General features: G+C 45.6%; 1 protein-coding gene across 15 annotated transcripts in view; it reads right to left on the bottom strand.

The window, feature by feature from the left end:
* Positions 1-21,068, bottom strand: part of ank1a (ankyrin 1, erythrocytic a) — a 96,413-nt gene that overhangs the window by 23,830 nt on the left and 51,515 nt on the right. For 8 of the 15 annotated variants that reach the window (XM_030416757.1, XM_030416767.1, XM_030416758.1 and 5 more), the window contains 24 exons: positions 14,050-14,151; positions 11,338-11,436; positions 9,887-9,985; positions 9,520-9,618; positions 9,132-9,317; positions 8,916-9,014; positions 8,729-8,827; positions 8,525-8,623; positions 7,800-7,997; positions 7,590-7,688; positions 7,390-7,488; positions 7,176-7,274; positions 6,676-6,873; positions 6,471-6,569; positions 6,282-6,380; positions 5,993-6,190; positions 5,789-5,887; positions 4,988-5,086; positions 4,075-4,173; positions 3,888-3,980; positions 3,700-3,772; positions 3,524-3,544; positions 1,062-1,182; positions 793-871 (listed from right to left, as the gene is read on the bottom strand). In XM_030416757.1, the coding sequence (XP_030272617.1) occupies positions 793-871; positions 1,062-1,182; positions 3,524-3,544; positions 3,700-3,772; positions 3,888-3,980; positions 4,075-4,173; positions 4,988-5,086; positions 5,789-5,887; positions 5,993-6,190; positions 6,282-6,380; positions 6,471-6,569; positions 6,676-6,873; positions 7,176-7,274; positions 7,390-7,488; positions 7,590-7,688; positions 7,800-7,997; positions 8,525-8,623; positions 8,729-8,827; positions 8,916-9,014; positions 9,132-9,317; positions 9,520-9,618; positions 9,887-9,985; positions 11,338-11,436; positions 14,050-14,151 (2,655 nt within the window). Of the gene's footprint in view, positions 1-792; positions 872-1,061; positions 1,183-3,523; positions 3,545-3,699; positions 3,773-3,887; positions 3,981-4,074; positions 4,174-4,987; positions 5,087-5,788; positions 5,888-5,992; positions 6,191-6,281; positions 6,381-6,470; positions 6,570-6,675; positions 6,874-7,175; positions 7,275-7,389; positions 7,489-7,589; positions 7,689-7,799; positions 7,998-8,524; positions 8,624-8,728; positions 8,828-8,915; positions 9,015-9,131; positions 9,318-9,519; positions 9,619-9,886; positions 9,986-11,337; positions 11,437-14,049; positions 14,152-15,829; positions 20,522-21,068 lie in introns of those variants that run through there. The other 7 variants (XM_030416768.1, XM_030416760.1, XM_030416762.1 and 4 more) reach the window with 7 other exon arrangements.

The following is a 21,068-nucleotide window of genomic DNA, read 5'->3' as shown; positions in this document are numbered from 1 at the left end:
AGCTCTTCGGCATAAAAAATTGTTATTATTTTATTACTTATGCAACCCAGATAAGTCAGAATCAGACCCGATTACGGGCATTAAGAATAACTATTCTAGATATTCATGAATAGCTAGTTTTCACGCTGATTCTCATAACGAAATATTAGTATCAAATAAGACGGTTTAAAGTTCCTTGTAGTGTGTTTAATAAGTAATATGGACCTTTAAAGTCTGTCAAATGTTTGTTTATCATTAATAAGACTACATAAATGTAAAAAATTGCATATTTTAATTTGATTATTAGATTATAGGACATTTATAAGAACATTTTAAAGGTGCTTCGGAACATTAACAAAAGCTTCATGAGTTTTCTTATAATTGGATAATTAAGGATTCACCAACTTTTAATCTTAATAAAATCAACAAAAAAGTTTTGAAAGGTTTATTTAGCACAACTCCATGAATGTGTTTGCACTACCATTGTCTTATAAGTGCTTATAAACGTTTTATAATCTAATAATACAATTATGATGCTATTATTAACATGTACATAGTCTTATTAATGTTAATAACCACCTTATAAGGATTTATAAAGGCCTAATTACTTTATTATTAATAAAAGCTTATTATAATGACCTTAATATAAAGCTTTACCTTCATTCTGACATGACTGTGACAGATTAAATCAGATTATATGAAGTCAGATTGTCTCTGGTGCATCAGTTTTGACCTTCGTCCCCCAACACATCCGACACTGAACTGCTGAAGCGGCCCTGCAGGATCTTACACGTGCTTTTTTCAGTACGGTACCTGATCTATCTCGTGTTCCTTCAGGATTACGGTCTCCGGGGAAACGCGGGGTATCCTCGGGATGGCTGGCGAGTAATTCCTGCAGTTTGAAAAAAAGAGCAAAACTCACGTCAGATCAAAGAAGTCCTGTTAACGTCTCCTCCCGAGTGCTCATCCCTGGTGTTTTGGGTGAGTGTCTATGGTGCATCCCCGTCTATCCCATCCACCTATTAGCTCGTGGCTACCAGCTTGGCTTGGCTCGCCTGCTTCCCCACCCCAGCCCCCCTTACGCTGTGCCCAGCCCTCTCTCGTACTCCAGTGATTTCTTGGGGGAGAGGAAATCGTCATCATGGTCTTTCATGTCATCCATCTTCATGTACCTGGCCCCTTCTGTCCCCAAGAGCTCCTCTCCTTCAGAGAACAACATGCCAAAGAGAGCGAACAGACGCAGGTCAGGTTGGTGAAACAGCACAAAGAGAAAGAGAGAAAGAAAAGAACAAGATGGTTAACCGGAAGGGTTAGAAACACATGGTAACCAAGGATTCAGGAGATGGCTCTGTGATTCAGGGAGTTAGACTGGTGAGATGAGACATTAGTGACGATGCTCTGCTCACTGACCTTCTTACTGCCAGTCAACAACTTCTACAGAACTCAAGAAACACTTGAAGTACACGACACGCTGACAGAACATCACTGTTATTATCTGTAGCCTGCTGAGTCCAACGCTTGTGATCCAAATTAGGATTGAACCAAGAGAGAGGACAGCTTATACACGTCTTGGTGTTTCCAACATCATTTTAAGCATAATCGCATTCACAAACATGTTTCTTTTTAGACATCAGCCGCATCAGACGGTCGATGAATGAGGAGATTTAAACACTTGAATACAGACAGAGACAATCAAACAGCATCAGCTCCAACTACAGCACACGAGCTGCTCTCTGCTCTCCTCTGAACAGACGGGATAATCTTCAGATTCAGGTTTCGGTTACTTACCTCCCAAAACATGCAGTAATTTTTTAAGAAATCACCAGCGAAAAGAGCGAGTCTTCCCTGAGTGTATTAGCGTGCGAGCGTATCAGCACAGCCTGTGTGAGAGGGTGTCTGCGTGCGGTCCGGAGCCAGAGTGATGTCGTAGGTGTCGCTGCACCGCGTCCGACTTCACACGGGATCATATGGAGGCACGTATACAAATGTGTCGCGTAGTGTACGTATCTGATTATCATACAAGCCCGTGCGTCAGATAACATGCCAATATCACTTTACCCGGATATGAAATGTGTCTTTAAGACAGCGACTCAGCTACTTTCTATATTTAGAGCAAAGGTGACAATCTGTCGGTTGAATTATCAAGAGACTATAAATATCGAGACATAATGTCCTCTGACATCATCCGCTGAACTGTAGGCGTTTAAAGTTAAACCTGCCGTGTGTGGTGGTGTTTTTTTTTTGCAGAGGTGGGAAGTAATGAGGTACAAATACTTTCTTCTTTTTTACTTTTTCTCCTTATATTTTCAAAACAGGCTCGTTACTTTAGTTTTAAACATTTGAGGGGAGGAGAAGACGGATTTCGACCTACTGTTAAGTTATTGGTGGCAAGACAAAATGAAGTAGAGGACGCAACAAGACAGAAACAGACAGAGAGGGAAACTCCAATGGGGAGAAAAAAGGGGTGTTAGTGTCGTGAATCTGCAGAGATCCTGCAGCACTCTGCCGCGAGTTTCTTATTCTCTTGTTTTCTTCTTAGCTTTGCACAGAAATGGTCGAATGAGTACTTCTACTACTTTACCAGATACTTGGACAACTATCTGCACTTCTTCTTGAGTAAAGAATGTGTGCACTTTTGCATTGCGATGTTCTTTAGCATGATTTTGGTGTCATGTTTCTATCAACCTAACGAATGTAAGTCCTTTTAGACTCATTTTTTTTTCTTTTCCCTAACTATCTGGGCCTTTAGCTGCTAAATGCTACACGTTGTTCATAAGGTCTCTGCTAGCTTTGTCTGCCTGCAGTTTGGTGCCGGGAAAGTGGCGCACGATGGCGTTTTTAAGAGGTTTTTTGCAGAAAAACAAGCAAAAAAATCAGCTAAAAGTCGCTCTAAGCCTCCGTAGGGTAACTGTGAGGTTTGGTAATAATTCCCTGTTGGTTCCATACAAGCGACTCCTTTCAGATACAAACACCTGATCCGGTGATAATACAAATACATATCAACCTTCCAACTCTCTGACTTAAACACAGGAACACAAGACATATGATGCGGTTCATGACAGACATCACAATGCGAACACGACTGTAGACAAACACACGTCAAAGCGATGACTTCAGAACGACAACACGACTCCACTATGAACTGCGCAAGCTCACGGAGCAGGACTGAGCCAAAAATGCGCTCTATTTGATTTAACATTAGTGACATTAGCTGCTTTATATGGCTATAAAAAGAAAAAAAAAACAAGACTGCCGTCAGAACATGGAGGTAAAAGGGACACCTGGAGAGTTAGAGAATGAGGGTGTTATTGAAGGGACACAGAAAGGTTACAGACATGGGTGCTATGGGTGCATGCCAATGAGAAACCAGAGCCACCATCACAGTGAGCACCACTTCAGTGGGAGAGAGAGAGAGGAGGGGGAGAGGGGGAGAGGGGGAGAGAGGGAGGGAGATAAAGATGGAGCAAGTGAGCTTGAAATGGAGCCACACACTTTAAAACAACGACCTATGAATGCCGCACAAAGAAAGGAAAGACATTCATACCTAATGTTAGCTGTGCAATTCCTAAAAAAGGGCAAAAGGCAAAAAAAGGAATTGGAAAAAAAAAATGAATATCTTACGAAACTGATTCAACATCATAAAATCAGCCTTGAGAAGAGGAAGTAATACTGGTCGACTGTTTCTCCTGAGTGATGAGTTTAATGACTGCGGTGCTCTACCTTCATCCTCAGACACGTCCAGGATCTCGTCCACTGTTTCTGGGAAACTCATGCGATGTTTCTCCGTGGTCGTCTGCAGGGAAAAGTGTGAAGTATGAAGTATTACAAACGCAACATCAAGTTTAAAGTGTTTAATCAGCATTTCCATGTGATTATTCAGGGCATAGTAATGTTTCTAAACTTCTCACCATGGATACCGTCTCCTCAGTGACGAGCTTCAGGACGTCGATCACAGAGATGTAGCCCAACCTCTTGGCGATGGCGAGGGCCGAGGTGCCATTCTGTCAGACAGAGAAGCAGCAGAAGGATCAGATCTGTCATGACCAAACTTTACGGATCATTTTAGAAGAAGACACGCGGACGGTTCGTGCTCACTGTTGTCGTCTCGTTGGGCTGAGCGCCGTGCTTCAGCAGCAGCGTCACGATGTCTGTGTGTCCCTGCTGGGCAGCCTGGTGCAGAGGAGTGTAGCCGAGCTGCAGGAGAGACGTAGACCTCCATGGTAAATCTGTTAAAGCTAAGACACATCTAGATAACATCTTTTCTCTAAATGATGGAGCGCAGCTGGTCTAAGTTCTCAGTAAACAGTTCCTTCAAATTAAGGGACGATTGTAATCTGAGTTTATGTGAAATGTAAAATCTGAAATAAGCAGATAAACGGAAAACAAATCTGCAACAATTTGAATAATCTGTCAAACTTTAAAGACCATTTTAAATATCCACTGACTCCAGCTTCTCAAATGTCAAATAGTTGCTGTTTTTTCAGTGTTTGATGGTGATAAATTTAATATTTTGGGGTTTCTGTAATAAGATAATCATGATTTGTAGCCAGTGTTGTATGAATACTAGAGAAAAAGTAAAAATATCCTGCTGAAATATTATTTTGGTTGATGAGAAAGTCACTCATGGAACTTGAGTAAAAGTCTTAAAGTATCTGATGTTAAAAAGGATTTACTGTAAGTAGAAAATATGCCAGTTAAAGTAAATTACGGCCTATTATCGTATCTAATATCCAGAATCTGTGTTTTTTTTTCTACTTTGGCACTGATGCAGAATGTAATCGCAAAGTAACCAGCAATTTTAACTTATCTGACAAATGTAATGGAGTAAAAAGGTACAATATTTGCCTCTGGATTGTAGCAAAGTGGAAGTAAAGTATCTCAACATTTTGCACTCTGTAAATGTACTTAAGTACATTTTATATCATCATACTTGTACAGTGTGACAGCGTGACTCATGCGATGGCTGATTTTGCTGCAGTTCCACCTCAAACCAGAGGGAGGCGCTCACCCTCGTCTTGCTGTTGACGTTGGCCTGTTGCTGCAGGAGGAACTTCACCATCTTGATGTTGCCATAGTGACACGCTACATGCAGAGGGGTGTATCCCATCTGACGGCGAGAGAGAAACATAGTGAGACGTCTGAAACACAAAATCACTTTACGACTCGAGTGTCTTAATGACCTTTTAATTTGAATACTTTATGTAGATTTGATCCTATTCGGGGGATTGAGCGCTTCATGAATATTACATAAACTGATGGTTCGGATCCACACAGTGGAATCACTTTGAGAGCAGAGCAGTGATAAAATTTGCATTCAGGCCGCGATTTAGGAGCAAACAAGAGAGAAATAACAATAATATCAGTTTGAGATTTTAGTGATTCCTGTACAAGAGCCATAAAACAAATTCTAACACCTAAAATGGTCTAATCTTGTTCAGTGTTCGTCGTTGAGGATTTGGTTTGCGGTGATGTTGTTATATAATCTGACATAAGTTAAGATGTACAAACAATTATCTGCATTAATCTGATAAAACTTCACGTCAAACACTGCTGTAGATCTTCTCTAAGCTCTGGAGGTCTGAGCGATGTGAAGCCCTCTGGTGCACCGACGGTAACACGACCCTCTGCTGTGAGATCACCAGGCTATTTATGCCGCATCAAATCGACACAGTGGACGGCTCGAGTAGCTTCTGCACTTAAAAAAGTGTTTGATAACCCTCCAGGAGTTCAAGGTGAAGCTCTCTCTCAACCCGAGCAGGTTAAATTGCAGTTTTTTTGTCCGACGTGAGACCGATCTGAGAGGGCTTACCCGCGTGGCGGCGTAGACCGAGGCCCCTTGCTTCACCAAGATGTCTGCGATACCAACATGTCCTTCCTGTGCCACCAGATGCAGTGGAGTTAATCCACTCTGCAGGGAACCGGATTCAAAAAGGTCAGAAACATCGAACACAGAACGGATCAGGACTCCAGGTTACAGACGGACAGCGACCCTTCAATGATCCGTGTTTCTTACCTTGTTCCCGAGGTTGACATTGGCCTGTTTGGAGATGAGCAGGGACACCATGTCGGGCCTTCCTTCCTGCGAGGCCAGGTGGAGAGGCGTGACTCCCTGCAGCGACTCAGCATTGGCCGAAGCGCCGTACTGCAGCAGGCTGTTAGCCACCTCCACCTGGTTCTGCTTGGATGCTATGTGGAGGGCGGTGTAGCCGTTCTGGAGCACAGACATGAGTTACAGTCAGAGAAAATATGAATGACACGGGGCCTCTCGGCATGAATCGCGTGTGCGTCTCATTTTTATTCACCCTGGCTGCGCTGTGTGGCGACCCTCCCTTGCTGACAAGCAAGTTAACAACGTCGAGGTTGTTGTGATGGACAGCGACGTGCAGCGGAGTCAGGCCGTTCTGCAAACACAGAATCCAGAAGTTGTGGATCAAACAAAGCTCAAATCATCTTTTGACTTCTTACTCTCGGGCTCTTTGTGTTTGTCTTACCTTCCCAGCAGCGTTGGGGTTTGCGCCTCTCTCCAACAACAGCTCTGCTACGTCCACCTTCCCGTACTTTGACGCCACGTGGAGCGGAGTGAAGCCTTTCTGCAGAGGCGCCAACGAGAAAGTGGACACAACAAACTATTTAGGCCGACAGCTTGAAGACAAAGTCGCAGCTCTATGCAGTGACGGGTACGCTGGCAGGCTTTACCTTGGTCATCTTGGTCTGCTGAGCCTCCATGTCCAGCAGGATACGTACAGTTTGTGCATGACCTTCCCGGGCAGCGATGTGTAGGGGTGTGTGGCCTGCTGTGGTGGTGGAGTTGGGGTTGGCTTTTTGCTCCAGCAGCAGCTTGACGAGCTCCTTGTGGCCCATCCGGGCGGCACAATGCAGAGGGGTTTGGTCATCCTGGCCAGGGAGGATAGAATAATCAGGAAATGTGAGGCGCTGCCGGTGACTTCATCGTCTTGTTTTTAATTTCTCACTACGATCTGCACTCGATACACGGAGAGCAAAGACGAGTAGCGTGTAGGAGGGAAATTATCACACCGACGCTCCTGTTTTCTCTTAACGCCAGGAATTAGTTACCGAGCTTTCTAAATGAACACTTGAACGCGTTACAAAAAGACACTCTCCAGGGCGTTTAATCTGCGGCTAATGTGATGACTCTTTCACGGATACGCGGATCGCGTGGTGTGTGAAATTCCTACCTTGGCCTTGGCATCCACCGGCGCCGAGTTCTGCAGCAAAAACTCCGCCACCTCATAGTGTCCTGCCCGAGATGCCATATGGAGAGGAGTCTCCACTTTCTGCTCACGCGGATAAAAACACAAAACAATCAGATTCGTCGCAGTGACAACAACAACAACAGCAGCAACATCGGCGGTTCAGAGGGGAGCTGGTGGTCTTCAGGAGGACGCTCACCACATTGGAGGCGCTGGGGGACGCTCCTTTCTGCAGCAGGATCTTCACGACGTTGAGGTGACCCATGAACGACGCCACGTGCAAGGGTGTCAGGCCCGACTGCTCGGAAGAAAAAGGGGAACGTTGCAAGCGCATGACGATCAAATTCACTACGGCGATGAGCTGTTATTGTGAAGGAGTTATTTTTCCTGTTCTCTCACCTCGGTCACGGCTTCTAGCGACGCCGAGTGTTTCAGCAGGAGATCCATCACACGCATGTGGTTCTTTTTACAAGCAATGTGCAACGGAGTGAATCCATTCTGTTGAAAAACAACAACAACGAGACGATTATCATCACTGCAAGGACTAAAAACACAACACTGTGTGTGTGTGTGTGTGTGTGTGTTCATGTCAGTGTGTCTGTCACTGACCAGCGCCCGGGAGTTGGGTTTGGCTCCTTTGTCCAGCAGCACTTTGGCCATGCGGTGGTGGCCGCAGTGTGCCGCCACATGCAGAGGGGTGAGGTGGTCCAATGTGATGTCATCAATCTCCGCGTTGTACTGCAGGAGCTGTTTGACGCAGTCCATGTGGTCCCCCTGTGCTGCCATGTGGATTGGAGACAGGCCATTCTGCAAAAAAAACAAAAAAACAAGGACACGTGTTGGATTCTCTCATCCTTTGCAAAAACAGGAAGCAACTGTCGGAGCGAGAAGCAGCAGCAAGAGGAGAATACTGGGTGTGTTTTGTTCACTTATAGGGGCTCTATGTAGAAATGTGTTTTGTGCATCATTTAATTGTGTTAATCACTTTTTTATTGGCCATGTTTGAACTGTTTGTAACCTGACACGAACAATGAAACCTTCCCTGTCTCTCACGGTTGCCAAGACAAGACTGTAGATGATTTTTTAAAGTTTTTTAACGCTGCTGGACTGTGGATTTCTTTGTGAAGGACTTGATTTGATGTTGAGTGACAGTCCAAAGGATGTGACTTTACCCACGTCCCCCAGTGTCTCTCCCTGCTAACAGAGAGCAAGAGCAGCTAACGTTTAAAGAAGGAGTCTGCTAAAATAAAGGTTCGACAGAGCCCCTTTAATCAACTGATTTGAAATCTGACGGTGTTCATTTTTAAGAGTGATCTTCTCTGTCTCTGGATTACCTTGGTCTTTGCCTGGATGGGGGCTCCATGGTCCAGCAGGATCTCTATAATCCTGACATGACCGTTTCTGGCTGCGCAGTGCAGAGGAGTCAGCTCATCCTGCAGGGCGAGGATTGTTACTGATTTAGTTAATGATGCATCAAATTAGAAACAGTAAAGGGAATCAAAGATGTAGTGAAAGGGCGTGAAAGATGTCCGCTGCACCTTGGTCTTGGCATCGATCTGAGCCCCTCTGTCCAGCAGGAGCCGGACCATGATCACGTTCCCCCGCCTGGATGCGATGTGCAGCGGAGTGATGCCGTTCTGCAGGGAGAAACGGACGCGCTCAGACGGGCTAGACAGCAAGGACTTTTGGAGACGAGACCTCGGAACAACATTAGTTATTCTGTACCTTTGGGGTGAAGTTGACATTGGCTCCTCTGTTGAGCAGCAGCTGAGCTACGTTCAAGTTTTCATAGTGTGCAGCAATGTGGAGGGGCGTGAATCCAGTCTGCCGGGACACATCGGGGTGAGTTCATGTCACGCTCATTAGCTTTTTTTCGTTTTAGAAACAAGGACACCAAACACAGTCGTCTTTACCGGCTGTACACAGGCACAATCGTGTTACCTTGCTGAGTACATCAGGATTGGGGTCGTTCTGCAGGAGCACTGCGGCTGTGCGTGTGTCGTCGTTGCGTGCCGCAATGTGCAGCGCGGGGAGGCGGACCTTTCCCTTGGTGCCGTAGTTGATGAGCAAGGCGACGACATTCTCGTGTCCCTGCTGAAGAGCGACGGCGAGGGGAGTGAATCCGTCCTGCAGCGCACAGGAAGAGAGTCAGGCGACCGGTTTCGACTCGCACGGGGAGAAAATTTAGAAAGATGCGAGGAGAGAGGCTCATGGGAACGAAACACAATGGAAACACAGCGATCAGCAAGGGTGGGATCTGAGGAGGGGGGGGGGGAGAAAGAAATTTAGGGGCTTTCGTCTTTGAAAACGTCTCTCAGTTCTTCAGTACCTCAGTTGGAATGCTCTGATTGGCTCCGTTCTCCAGAAGAAACTTCACAACCTCTAGATGGTTTTCTTGTGCAGCCATGTAGAGTGGAGTGAAACCCTTCTGTCTCAGGAAGACGCACAAACACACACACGCGCACACGCACAGCAGCGGCAGAGGAGACACAAGCCACAGAGAGAAGGGAAGACAAGTCACGGATGCACGCACAACGATGTACACAGAGAGGAAACATCAACACACAGAAATATAGGAACAGAGACACGCGTTAACAGATGGAACCGCAGTAGAAACAACGGCTTCACAATAAAGTTCACGTCGTGTTTTTTTTCCTGTCCTTGATCGCCGCAGCGAGAGCAGCGCCGAGTCTCACCTGGGACTGAGCGTTGACGTTGGCCCCGTAGTTAACCAGCTCCGTGACCACCTGCTCCTGCCCCGCCAGGGCCGCGATGTGCAGCGCCGTGTTCCCTTTCTGTCGAAAACGCAGACACACCAGAACCAGAGCACACAGTCACACGGGGCAGATTACAGGTGAAACCTCACATGTGTATTCAAAACGGTTTTCAAATCCTTCACGCTGCGATAGGAGCTATCTAAGAATAAATACAGATTAACCATCCCCCCCGACAGCCTTTTACTTTTGACGTCATGCCCTTTTATTTATTCTCGTTGGGACTTGTTGGGGGCTGAGTCGGTCTGACGTCGAGCTGTGTTGCTCCAAACGTCTCGTCTTTGGTCTTTTTATGTCCCGTCTGGCACACTTTCCACTCAGCACCTGCCCTTTTTGGTCCGGATGTGCGTGTTCACTCCTATTTTTACAGGGACTTCTGGGGCTCGCCTTCTGTATTTACTACATGCTGTATATATTTACTGTGACCGTGTCCTGTTTCTCTCTTGTATAAATAACAATATACAAAGTGAAACCTAGCCGGGGTAAAAACACGACTTTTTCATTTGAAGAGCTAAACGTTGAGGAATGGGTCATGTGTAATTTGCTTTGTTGTGGATGATTACATACATTTAGATTAGTGGCGTCCAGCAGTGAGGCTGCAGATTGCAATCAACTGCACATCACGCTTTCAATTGCTGTGTCTCAATTCAGAGTCTGCGTCCTTCGAAGGACTCGGCCTTTGCGGTCATCGAAGGCGAGTCCTTAACCGTGTCAGCCGTTGTTAAATGGGACGGTCTAGCCTTTGGAGCGTTTCCTGCTTGCGTCACCAGATGTTTTACCCTTACGTCACGATTTCTGCCGCCCAGGACGGCGAAAGTGACGATCTACGCCACGCGATGTCGTCAATTTCTCTCTATTTATTTCTTCTTTTTTGGCGCGCAAAGAATCTTTGGATATGTGAGGCTGCGAAGGATAGTAGCGGTGCATCCTCCAGAAACAGGGAAAAGAAGGAGCATTTGGAGGAGCCTTCGGATTGGGACAGCCTTTGCGCGACGTTGTGACATAATTGGCCTTCAAATGCTCCTCTGAAGGATGCAGACCCTGAATTGAGACACAGCACGTGTTTGGTTTGTCCCTCCTGGGCTACCGTAGAAACAACAGGGCTTACTCTGTGTTAGAGGGCTCGCTCCCTTCCTGTAGATATAAAAGTCTCATTCTAAGGAGTTTCGGTTGAGTTTCAGGTGATGATACACCAATAAAAACATAACTACGGGTGTTATATTCCAATTCCCTTCTAAATCCTACACACTGGACCTTTAATCCGTGTATAAACCAGCACATTATAGCTATACAGGGTCTATACGTGGGACTATATCTTGGCGGGGCTACTGACCGATCCGTGACCTTCTGAGGAGTAAAGATTGGCGTTTTACCTTCGTGGTGGTCTCCAGAACGATTCCATTGTGGAGGAGCTCCAGCACCATTTTGACGTGGCCTTCTTTCGAGGCCAGATGAAGCCCGTTCAGCCCATTCTGAGTGAGAGAGCAGAGCAGACCTCATACTGAAGGGTCCTCAACACACCACCGACACGAATACGTCTTAATGTGAAAGAAAATTACAACACGTATACACACAGTCACATGTAGGCCATGCCGAATAAAAAACTTGTTTGTAATTTCAGTGACTCACAAACCGAAGCAGGCAAAATACTTACACTGGACACCACGCATGCAGTACTCTCAGAGTGGTCATTAGCAAAAAAACAATGTCTACAGGGATGAAATCAAGGAGGGAACATTTTCATTTGATTAATGATGGTGAGAGGAGGAGGAGGAGGAGGAGGAGAAAGAGGAGGAGGAGGGGGAGGAGGAGGACGGGAGGGGGATGGCAGGCCGCTGGTCTCGTGGCTGGGAAGAATACGAGCCGTGTGGGATAGGTCTGACCTCACACAGCCTTCCTTCAGCCGCACAGGACATGTGAGGTTGGACCTTTCCCACACCACTGATATTATTCCTCTGAGTGGGGAGACCACAGCACACCATCACTCTACTGCAGACAGAGGAGAGAGGGGAGGGGAGGGGAGGGGAGGGGAGGGAGGCAAGAGAGGGGGGAGGGGGGAGAGCAAGAGATCAAAAAATAAAAATCTGGAGATGAGTTAGAAAACAGTCCACGAACAGGAGAAGAGAGGAGAGCGGAGCAGCGGTTAGAGGCCGAAGAGGAGGGAAAACACAACGAGGGGAGGGCAGGAGTGAGCCGTGTCCTGGTGTCCACTCGGACAAGGAGACACACCTGCCGCAGTCCAGCCTCCCATCAGACTGTACATACATACATACATACATACATACATACATACAGCATCAGGACCGGCGCTGCAATCCATTGAACTCTGGGAAAAAAACGACCTTGAGCCACCCAAGACGGAAACTAAGTACATGTTCAGTTGATTAATTCTGGATAAAAGTCTTTGCGAGCCTGTGGTGCGAGCTCACTGCTCTTTTCTCTCTCTAAGAGTCCTAATCTATTAAATCAGCTGATGTAGTTACTTTCGAAGTTCACAGACTTGCCTTTAAAAGCATCAGCTTGCTGTGGGCGTCGACCAAACGCACTGGGACACGTTTAACATACCGACTCAGGAAATTTCGACTTCCCACTCGCAATGGATTGCAGCCGCACAAACAAAAACAACAGTTACTCTCATCTCCGCAGTTTAAGTGACAATCCGCAACTGTTCAAACAAAAAGGTGACACTGTTGTAATAAACTGTAGAGATTAACCTGTGCTCATTAGAAATAGAAGAAGCTTTAAATTACGGCATCAGTGCAAAATTAAAGCCGGCATGTGTCGAATTGGAGGTTTCCTAATTTTGCTGCCATCCGGTGGACGCATGAAAACCGTCTTTGAGAGAAAGCAACTCCAAATTTCCTGGAGGAATATTAGATTTTTCTTGGAGCAAAAACACAAACAAACCTTGCAGATTATCACTTAAACTCACATTGAACACCAAAACAGCGAGAATAACAAGTTCAATATCATCAATGAAATGAAACGAAAGTCAAACACTGTGTTATCAGGCTGTGTTTCTGTATGTAATTTAGATTTTGCTCCATGAGGTGTCTCCCTTCATCAGTCGCGAGGCCACTGTACACGGTGTCAGCGCTCATGAATGAATGTGTTGTTACGAGGGGGCCTTAAAAAAATAAGCCTCATAGAAACCCTGACAGCAGCATTACCAGCAATAATTACAAAATGTTGAGGAGGTGAATGGAAGGGAAGGCATGACTAAGTTAGATTAATGAGCCAGAGGAATCTCCGTCTCACACACACACACACACACACACACACACACACACACACACACACACCAAGCTTCAGTAGCCTGAGGGCAGCGGTCCGAGCCCACTAACGCTTCCTCTTCCTGGACACTCTGGGAGCAGGCGTCAGAGTAAAGGAGGCAGGATGGAGGAGACGGGGCGAAGGAGGAACCCCCTGCCCCATTTATCGCCTTCCCCCCGGAGACCCTGGAGACTCTACCTGCCACCTCCAGCCACTGATTAACAGTCTACCTGAGCATGCACACACAGTACGGTGCATGGCCGAGTGCACAGGCAGATGGATGGGCACAGTGAGTCCGGCACATCATGCACACTGACGCTCCAAAAAAAAAACACGTTTGTAAGAGAAAACAATAACACAACAAACGGTGATATACATGATCTGTGGAGACTGCGGGATAAACATGTGAGCGCCGGCCTCTCTCCGTTCACACATTGCTGCTCTTGTTTCTGAACGAGTCGTTTTAGCGGGCCGTCCGTCCACCTCCTGAAGTTTTAATTCAATAAGTTAAAAAGCAGACAGGAAGAGAGACGACCGAATCCCTGGCAGGATTCGTCTGCGGGGCCATCGGCGGCACATGAAGACTCATAAATACTCAAATACTTCTGTTTCTCTTCCTGCCAAGCTCTACAACACAGCACAATCCAGGCTCGGCTTTTTTTTTTTTTTTTTTTTTTTGCAGATAAGCACAATTTCCCGGCCAAAGACTGGTATAAATAAAAATCACTGGCTCGCGGTTAGATGAGGCCCCCGCCAGCCGGAAGCTATAACTTCGACCAATTCAATCACGGGGAATGTGCGGGCTCTCTCACCTGATTGGCTGTATTTATGTCGATGCCATTCTTGATGTGATCCAGGGCCTTGTCCAGGTTGCCAGATCGGGCCGCTCGGAGAAAACTGTTGCCAGCATCTGCCTGCAAGCGGAAAAGAGAGAGAGAGAGAGAGAGAGAGAGGGTGGGGAAAGAGGAGGGGAGGGGGGGATAGGGGATAAGAGAAAGTGAAAGGCACATAAAGTAGAGGAGTGGAGAGGGAAAATGGAGAGGGAGACAGAGCTTGGTTAATATCTCTTCAGAGGCATTTAAAGGGCCGAAACCGTTTAGGAGTAAATCCATCAGCTTTCCTCTCATGTCTCACTCCGCCCGTCACATTTTTTTTCTTGGACGGTGCATGTTTGTAAATGTGTGCAAGCAGACGAACTCCCAAATAACTCCCAAACAAAAGTGCATCCGCCGCTCTGCTGCGCTCAGGTGATGAAACCCAGCGTGATGAAACCCAGCGTGATGAAACCGACAGCGTCAGACTGTCGGCTCTTTGTCAGGACTCTGAGTTTATATGTGTGTGTGAATGAAAGAGAGTGAGAGAGAGAGAGGAAGAGACACAAGGTGGATGGAGAAAGAATAGAGAGAGAGAGGAAGAGAGTTTGGCGAGTTCTGGCTCACGGGCCGGCACATGGCACGTCTAGTGTTTTTGTCTGTGTTTTGTTTGTGTGTCTGAGGGCTTCGTGCCTCTCTTAGCCAGGCAGGGGTGCTGCTGAAACAGGATCACTCATGCGGCACGAGGGGAAGAGCGAGGGAGAGGAGAGGAGAGGAGAAGAGGAGGAGGAGGAGGAGGAGCGGCCGAGGGAGAAACCACGGGGAGAATCTCGACTGCGGCAAACCCAGCACTTTTTTTTTTTTTTTTCATTTCATTTACATAATCTCCTCCCTCCCTCCCTCCCTCCCGTCCGACCAGCTATCTCAACATGCCGGTCAGGAAAAACAATCAGCCGTCCATTCATTTTGTGCAGCGGATAAATTCATTTATTAAAACCTCACACAAGAAGAAAAAAAAAAACACCAAACAAGCCTGCTTTTTTTCCTCCCAACATCATAACACACTGCCTTAAGCTGTGTTGTCCATTGTTGTGACAGGGTTGTTGGTCCTCTTTTCATAAAGAGGGAGAGAGAAAGGATCCACATGCCTGAAGGAGAGGCATAGCAACAAATGACACAACACACCCTCAGCATGACACCAGTGGCACAGCGCTGTGCAAAGAGAGAGCTCACTTTTTTTTAAAAAAGTAGGGAAAAGTTTAAAAGGAATGGAAGCAGCAGAACATCAGCTCGCTCTGATTCCTGCTCCTCGTAATCTGGCGCGGAGATGAAATTTATACAAGGGCAAAGTTTGGACTTGTCAGATGAACTTCACACAGCGTGCAGCTTCCTGTGCGGAGAAGTAATAAATCCCCGGGCTTCTTCTTCTTCTTCTTCTTCTTCTTCTTCACTGACTCACGCCTCTGAGCGCTGTCACTCTCAAAAGATGTTTTTTTTCATTTTTAGCTTCCCAGTCGGAGACAACGACACTGCAGCACACACACGCCTCTGAGTCACACTCACACACATGCTGACAGGATAAAACACTGTCAGACGTTCCCACACACACACACAAAAGAAGAATAAAAACAGTGTACATGTTGTTCTGTAACGCATCAAACTGGAGCTACGAGTCGACTGTATGATATTTTGATAATTAAAGACACAGACAGCGGTAAAAAGCCCCTCCTCGTCTGCTCTCTCTGCTTCAGCGACTCAGCTAACAGTTGTATTTACTCACAGTTGCCAAGCTGTGCTGGTGAGCCGCGTTCTCCCTCTCCATCAGACTCTCTCCCTCACTTTCACTTGGGGCCGGATTCAAAAACTCACAAACCTCCCTCCTCTACACAAGTGCAGAGCAACAGCCTGACCCCAGGACACCTCCCACACACACACACACATTCACACACACACACACACACACCTGTCAGTGCACTGAGAAACAGCGCCGTTTCCACACATGAATCTCCGTGAGCGTACACAGACGGACGTGTTGTGTACGTTGGAGACGCGCATTAAAAATAAGAGACGATAAGAGTTACGCAAGACTTGTATACGCTGCAGTCGGGCTGTGTGTACAAACCAACAGCAAGTGTGCAGCGGTGTGAACTAGTTACATGCGGCGGTGTTACATAATGAAAGAAAAACACAGAAAATAACATTTAGTCTGCTGCGCTGCGTCTTTTCGCCCTCTTTTGGCGTCTGTAACATCGTTCAAGTAACCTTCCAACTATTTCACAGCACGTCATATAGAGAGATTGAATGTAACTGAGTACATTTACTCGAGTACTGCAGCCAAGTAAGACTTTGAGGTGCTTTCTGCTGTTTCATCTCATACTTGGAGGCAAATACTGTGTTTTAACTCCACTAAAACTATCTGACAACTTTAGTTACTTTGCTGATTTCATGCTGCATCAGAAAGAAGTAGCACAATTTCATATTTATGTATTTTATCTTCGATTTAATCAGAAGAATCTTGAATCTCAGCTCCAATAACAGTATACATTTCTTTTACTTTTGCTTGATACTTAAGTTCATTTATATCAGATACTTTACTTTACTTTTGCTCAAGTACTATTTTATGGGCGACTTTCATCTTTACCCAAGTGATATCTTAACGTGATATCTTTACTTTTACTCAAGCGTGACTGGGTGGTTCATAGTGGAATAAAACCACCGTTGAAAACATCTCCTCTCTCTCACTTTGAGATCTTTTTCTCTTTTTTTTATTATGTGTCTTATACTTTCTGTAGCGTGAAATGTTTGCGGACGCTGCCATGGCGATACGAGAAGAATCCCTCCGTCGAAGCGGGAGCAAATACAGCTGATGCGAGGACACACACACACACATACACACACAACCTGACACAATATACACGATCCCACAGCAAATGGTGGCATGGTAACACCACGGTGAACCCCGACTGAGGCCCCTCTGCTGGACTCACTTCACTGCCCCCCCCCCCAAAAAAGAAACAAGCCTGTTGAAGTTTACAACACCACAGCGTCTCACACTGCAGACTGCTTCGAGATGTCGCTGGTTACAGCAAATTTACTTTCTTGTTTGCCAGTCCTGCGTTTTTTTGTTTTTTTTTTTAATTTTTCTTAACTCTGCATGTTTCTGTTTCTGTATCTGTTTACGTCAAGAAGTGAGCGTGTGGCGCGGCGAGATAAGGATGCAGGGGGAGCCACACCCATCCACGCACCCCCGACACAAACAGGTGTGGCGCGCATGTCACAGGCTAAAACTGTTCCGTGGTGGTTCCTCTGCTACGTCTCGGTATGTTTGAGATGAATGCGCGTCTCCCCTGATTGTCCCCGCAGAGAGCGGACGAGCGTTTGGGGGTCTTGCACATTAATCATTCTGTCTGGAGCAACGGAAACAGACAATAAACCTGCTCGGCTGCTCCGCGGTTAACATTAACAATATCAGCACACGCTGTCGTGCAATGTGCGCGCAAATGTCCTCAGGCGAGAGACGGTGCAAGGCTCCTTATAATGAAGCTCCAAATTACCAAGTCAAATTATTCCCCTATCTCATCACAGAAAATCCTCTGGCCTGAACTCCCCTCTCCTCCCTCTTTATCTCGCCTTCTCTTCCCTGTTGCCTTCTCTCTCTCCTCCATCCCTCGCTTCTTCTTCTTCTTCTTCTTCTTCTTCTTACATTTCTCTCTCTCTCTCTCTTTCTCCCCACCATGTTTTGCCTCCTCTGCCGGGCGCTGCAGCAGACAGAATGACATCACCACCCTCGCCGGTGGACTGCAGCATTTGAAAACTCAATGTATACGTACTGTATGTGTGTGTGTGTGTGTGCGTGTGTGTGTGTGCCTGAGATCAACATCCAGGTCACGGAGATCCTCTGCAACGGACGACTCAAAGGATCATCACTTTCAAAAGAGATCGATCGTGTGTGTGTGTGTGTGTGTGTGTGTGTGTGATGATGCTGAATGGAATCAGATTGTGTGTGTTTGTGTGTGTGAGAGGAGAAGAATCAGGCATCGTGAAGCATGAATGGGAAGGTCGAATCTCACTGTCTCTAAACCACGTTTGTGAGCTCATTTTAAAGATCTGGTTTTGACGCCACGCCGCTGTGTGTCTACAGAGGGACTGAAAATGGCTGTAATAACTTCACCACACAGTATATCTCTACATCTGAATTGAATCTGGGCACAGACTGTTCCCCCTTCTGTCTCTTTGCACCGGCTGTATGCACGCTGTTGCAGGATTACTTACAGATACTGTAATGCCGCGCTGCAATCACGGAAACCTCTCCAACATCAGCTTCTAATGTGGAAAACAACCTGCTGTTTATTAGCATTTAGCGGAGAACATTTACCTGTTACGTCAAGCAGAAGTTGGGCTCCAACCCTTCTTTTTAACTTGTGACCCCTAAAATGAAGCTATATCAACTTAAATGCATAAGTTGGAGCCTTGATATGAATGTGATATCGACCAAAGAACAATTTCCCCTCACAGTTGGTTTAATTTGATGTTTTTTTTAGAGTCCTGGAGACGTGACGGCACGAAGAATCTCTTTAGAAGAGAGTTCTAAAATAAATTAATCAGAATTTTGCGATATAAACATATATAGTTGTTCTTTTTAAATCAATCTAATAATCTCCAGACAGCTGCCTTCGGTACGTCATGTCCTTCCAAACAGTCTAGACAGGTTAGTCTTACATCAGAACAGGCCTCAGCGCTACAAACGAGGGAGCCGAGACTGTTTCGCTAATGAAATCGAGACACAAATCCTGGAGCTCCTCCACTGAATGTCAATGGGAGAAATCTCTCTGCCAAAAGATCCGGGATGATTTTACTGTAATACCGACCCATTATCTGCTTCGGAGAATCTCTGAGTTTCTGTTCAAATAACATAAAAATTCACAAGAAACACTCTCTCTCTCTCTCTCTCACACACACACACACACACACACACACAAACAACATGAATCTGCAGACACAGCACCAGGTGCAATCATAAATATTTTAGGAGCCACTCCAGCTATTTGTACACCCAGCAGAAAGGTGAAAATAAGGTGCCGACGTATGTTCAGCGTGTCTCCAGCCCCGCTTCACTTGCAACAACTCGCTGAACTTTAAAAAAAAACGTAAATTGTGCTTTTCTCTCCCTGCTGAACTCAATATCTTGATGTATTTAAACCAACAGTGTGATTGGACGCTTTCTGCACAGCGGATATGGAAATCACTGCAGAGTGCTTAAACAGCCATTTCATCACCCCTTTTCTGCTGACTTGCATTTGTTGTGGAGATTGATTTTTTTTTTTTTTCCGCCCTCTGTCCTTTTTTTTTTTTTCCCCGGGCCTCCATCCTCTGCCTTCATCTCTCCGGCTGCTTGAGGAGGCTGAGCGGGCAGCCGGGCTGTTTCCGGCTCCACAGATGTAGTAAGTGTGGAGCCGGTCCGACTGAGGCCCGTGGGAGCGCTCAGCCGTGGACACATTTACAGGAAGCGAGCGAGCGAGTGAGCGAAGGCACCGGGATGGAGCTGTTACATTCCCCCACTCAACTCAATCCGTCTGTCCGTATGTAAATCTGACTGTCTGTCCTCTCCTAGGCGAAGCGTCTTGTCCCATTTTTACTATTTACTTTCTCACACTCCCTGCCTCCCCCTCCCGGCCTTTCGCTGTTTGTCCCCGCCGTCCTGGCGGATTGTCTCTTTATATCTGGCCCTGCTGTAGCCTCCGCGCCTGAAGATGAGATTGTCATGGTTATTGTGATCTTTTGTGGGGGTGACAAAGAGGGTGAAACCCAGAGGGAGGAGATGGAGTATGGATGCTACGCAGGGTAGGACCACGATATGGTAAACATCCTGTGTGTCACAGTGATTATACAGAGTAGGACTGTATGGAGGGAGCAAAAGAATATAAAATATATATGAATATAAGTAACTTAGTCCAAAGTTTAAAACTGTAAAACTGGACATTTAATCTTTATATAAACGTAAAAAAATACATTGCAGATATATTATTATCTGTATTATTAAGAAATGATGTATAAACTTTTTATTTAAGTACATTCAAGTAAAATTTTGAGGTACTTTGCTCGAGTGTTTTGTGTTTTAGACTTGTTTTATACTGATCTATGGCCTTTAAATATTAAATATTACCCTCTACTCACTTCACACTACGTGTGTGACCACTAATAGTAACTAGTTACTTTTGAACTTTAGAATCAAAACTACTCAGAGTTTATAAAAGTAGTAAAATATGGCTCCATGTCGACAGAGTACATTTATTCAAGTACTGAAGGCAAAACATAATATACTATTTAAATATAGTGTAGCTACATGTATAATTTGTATAAGTAGATTGAGTGTTAGATAAGTTTCGTATGGGTGACTTTCACTTTAACAACAGTAATATTTTAATATCTTTACTTTTAATCAAGAATAACTTCAGGGTACTTTTAAAAACAGTTTGTAGAATAACTCTGACAGAGAACTTTCTGCATGTGTGTACGACTGATACAAGTAAGTAATTCAAGTAAAATACTTCTGTACTTTTAAAGTACAACTTTTACTTGTGACCGAGTACTTTTACACTGCTGTACTGCTACTTTTACTCAAGTAATCAATGCAAATACTTCTCATGCCCGCTGTTATTTTCAAGATGATTTTACTGGATTTTTGTAGGTATTACTTCACACTTTGTTTATCAAACCGCGATGGTGATAAGTAACTTTTTAATTTGACCTGTAAAACGTGAGGAGTTTATAAAACCTGTTTTGCTTCAACAGTTTATAAAAGGAGTCAAAAATAGCTCCGCGAGTTGATCGATTCTCAGCTGCACGAGGATGTTTTTGGCCGCTGAAACTGACCATCGGCCAGTTTTCTCCGTTTGGCTCGCTGGTGTGTTTGCTTTCACATTTATCTGATCTCTGCAAGGAACTAAATGATGCAACGATGAAACGCTGCGAGGACCTCTGACTCCAGTTCATCCTCAGACAGATTAACTATAAGAAGG

The sequence above is a fragment of the Sparus aurata genome, chromosome 5 (genome assembly GCF_900880675.1).
Source record: "Sparus aurata chromosome 5, fSpaAur1.1, whole genome shotgun sequence".
Taxonomy (NCBI): Eukaryota; Metazoa; Chordata; class Actinopteri; order Spariformes; family Sparidae; genus Sparus; species Sparus aurata.
The sequence above is the reverse complement of the archived record's forward strand: the minus strand, read 5'-3'. Positions and strand labels throughout refer to the sequence as shown.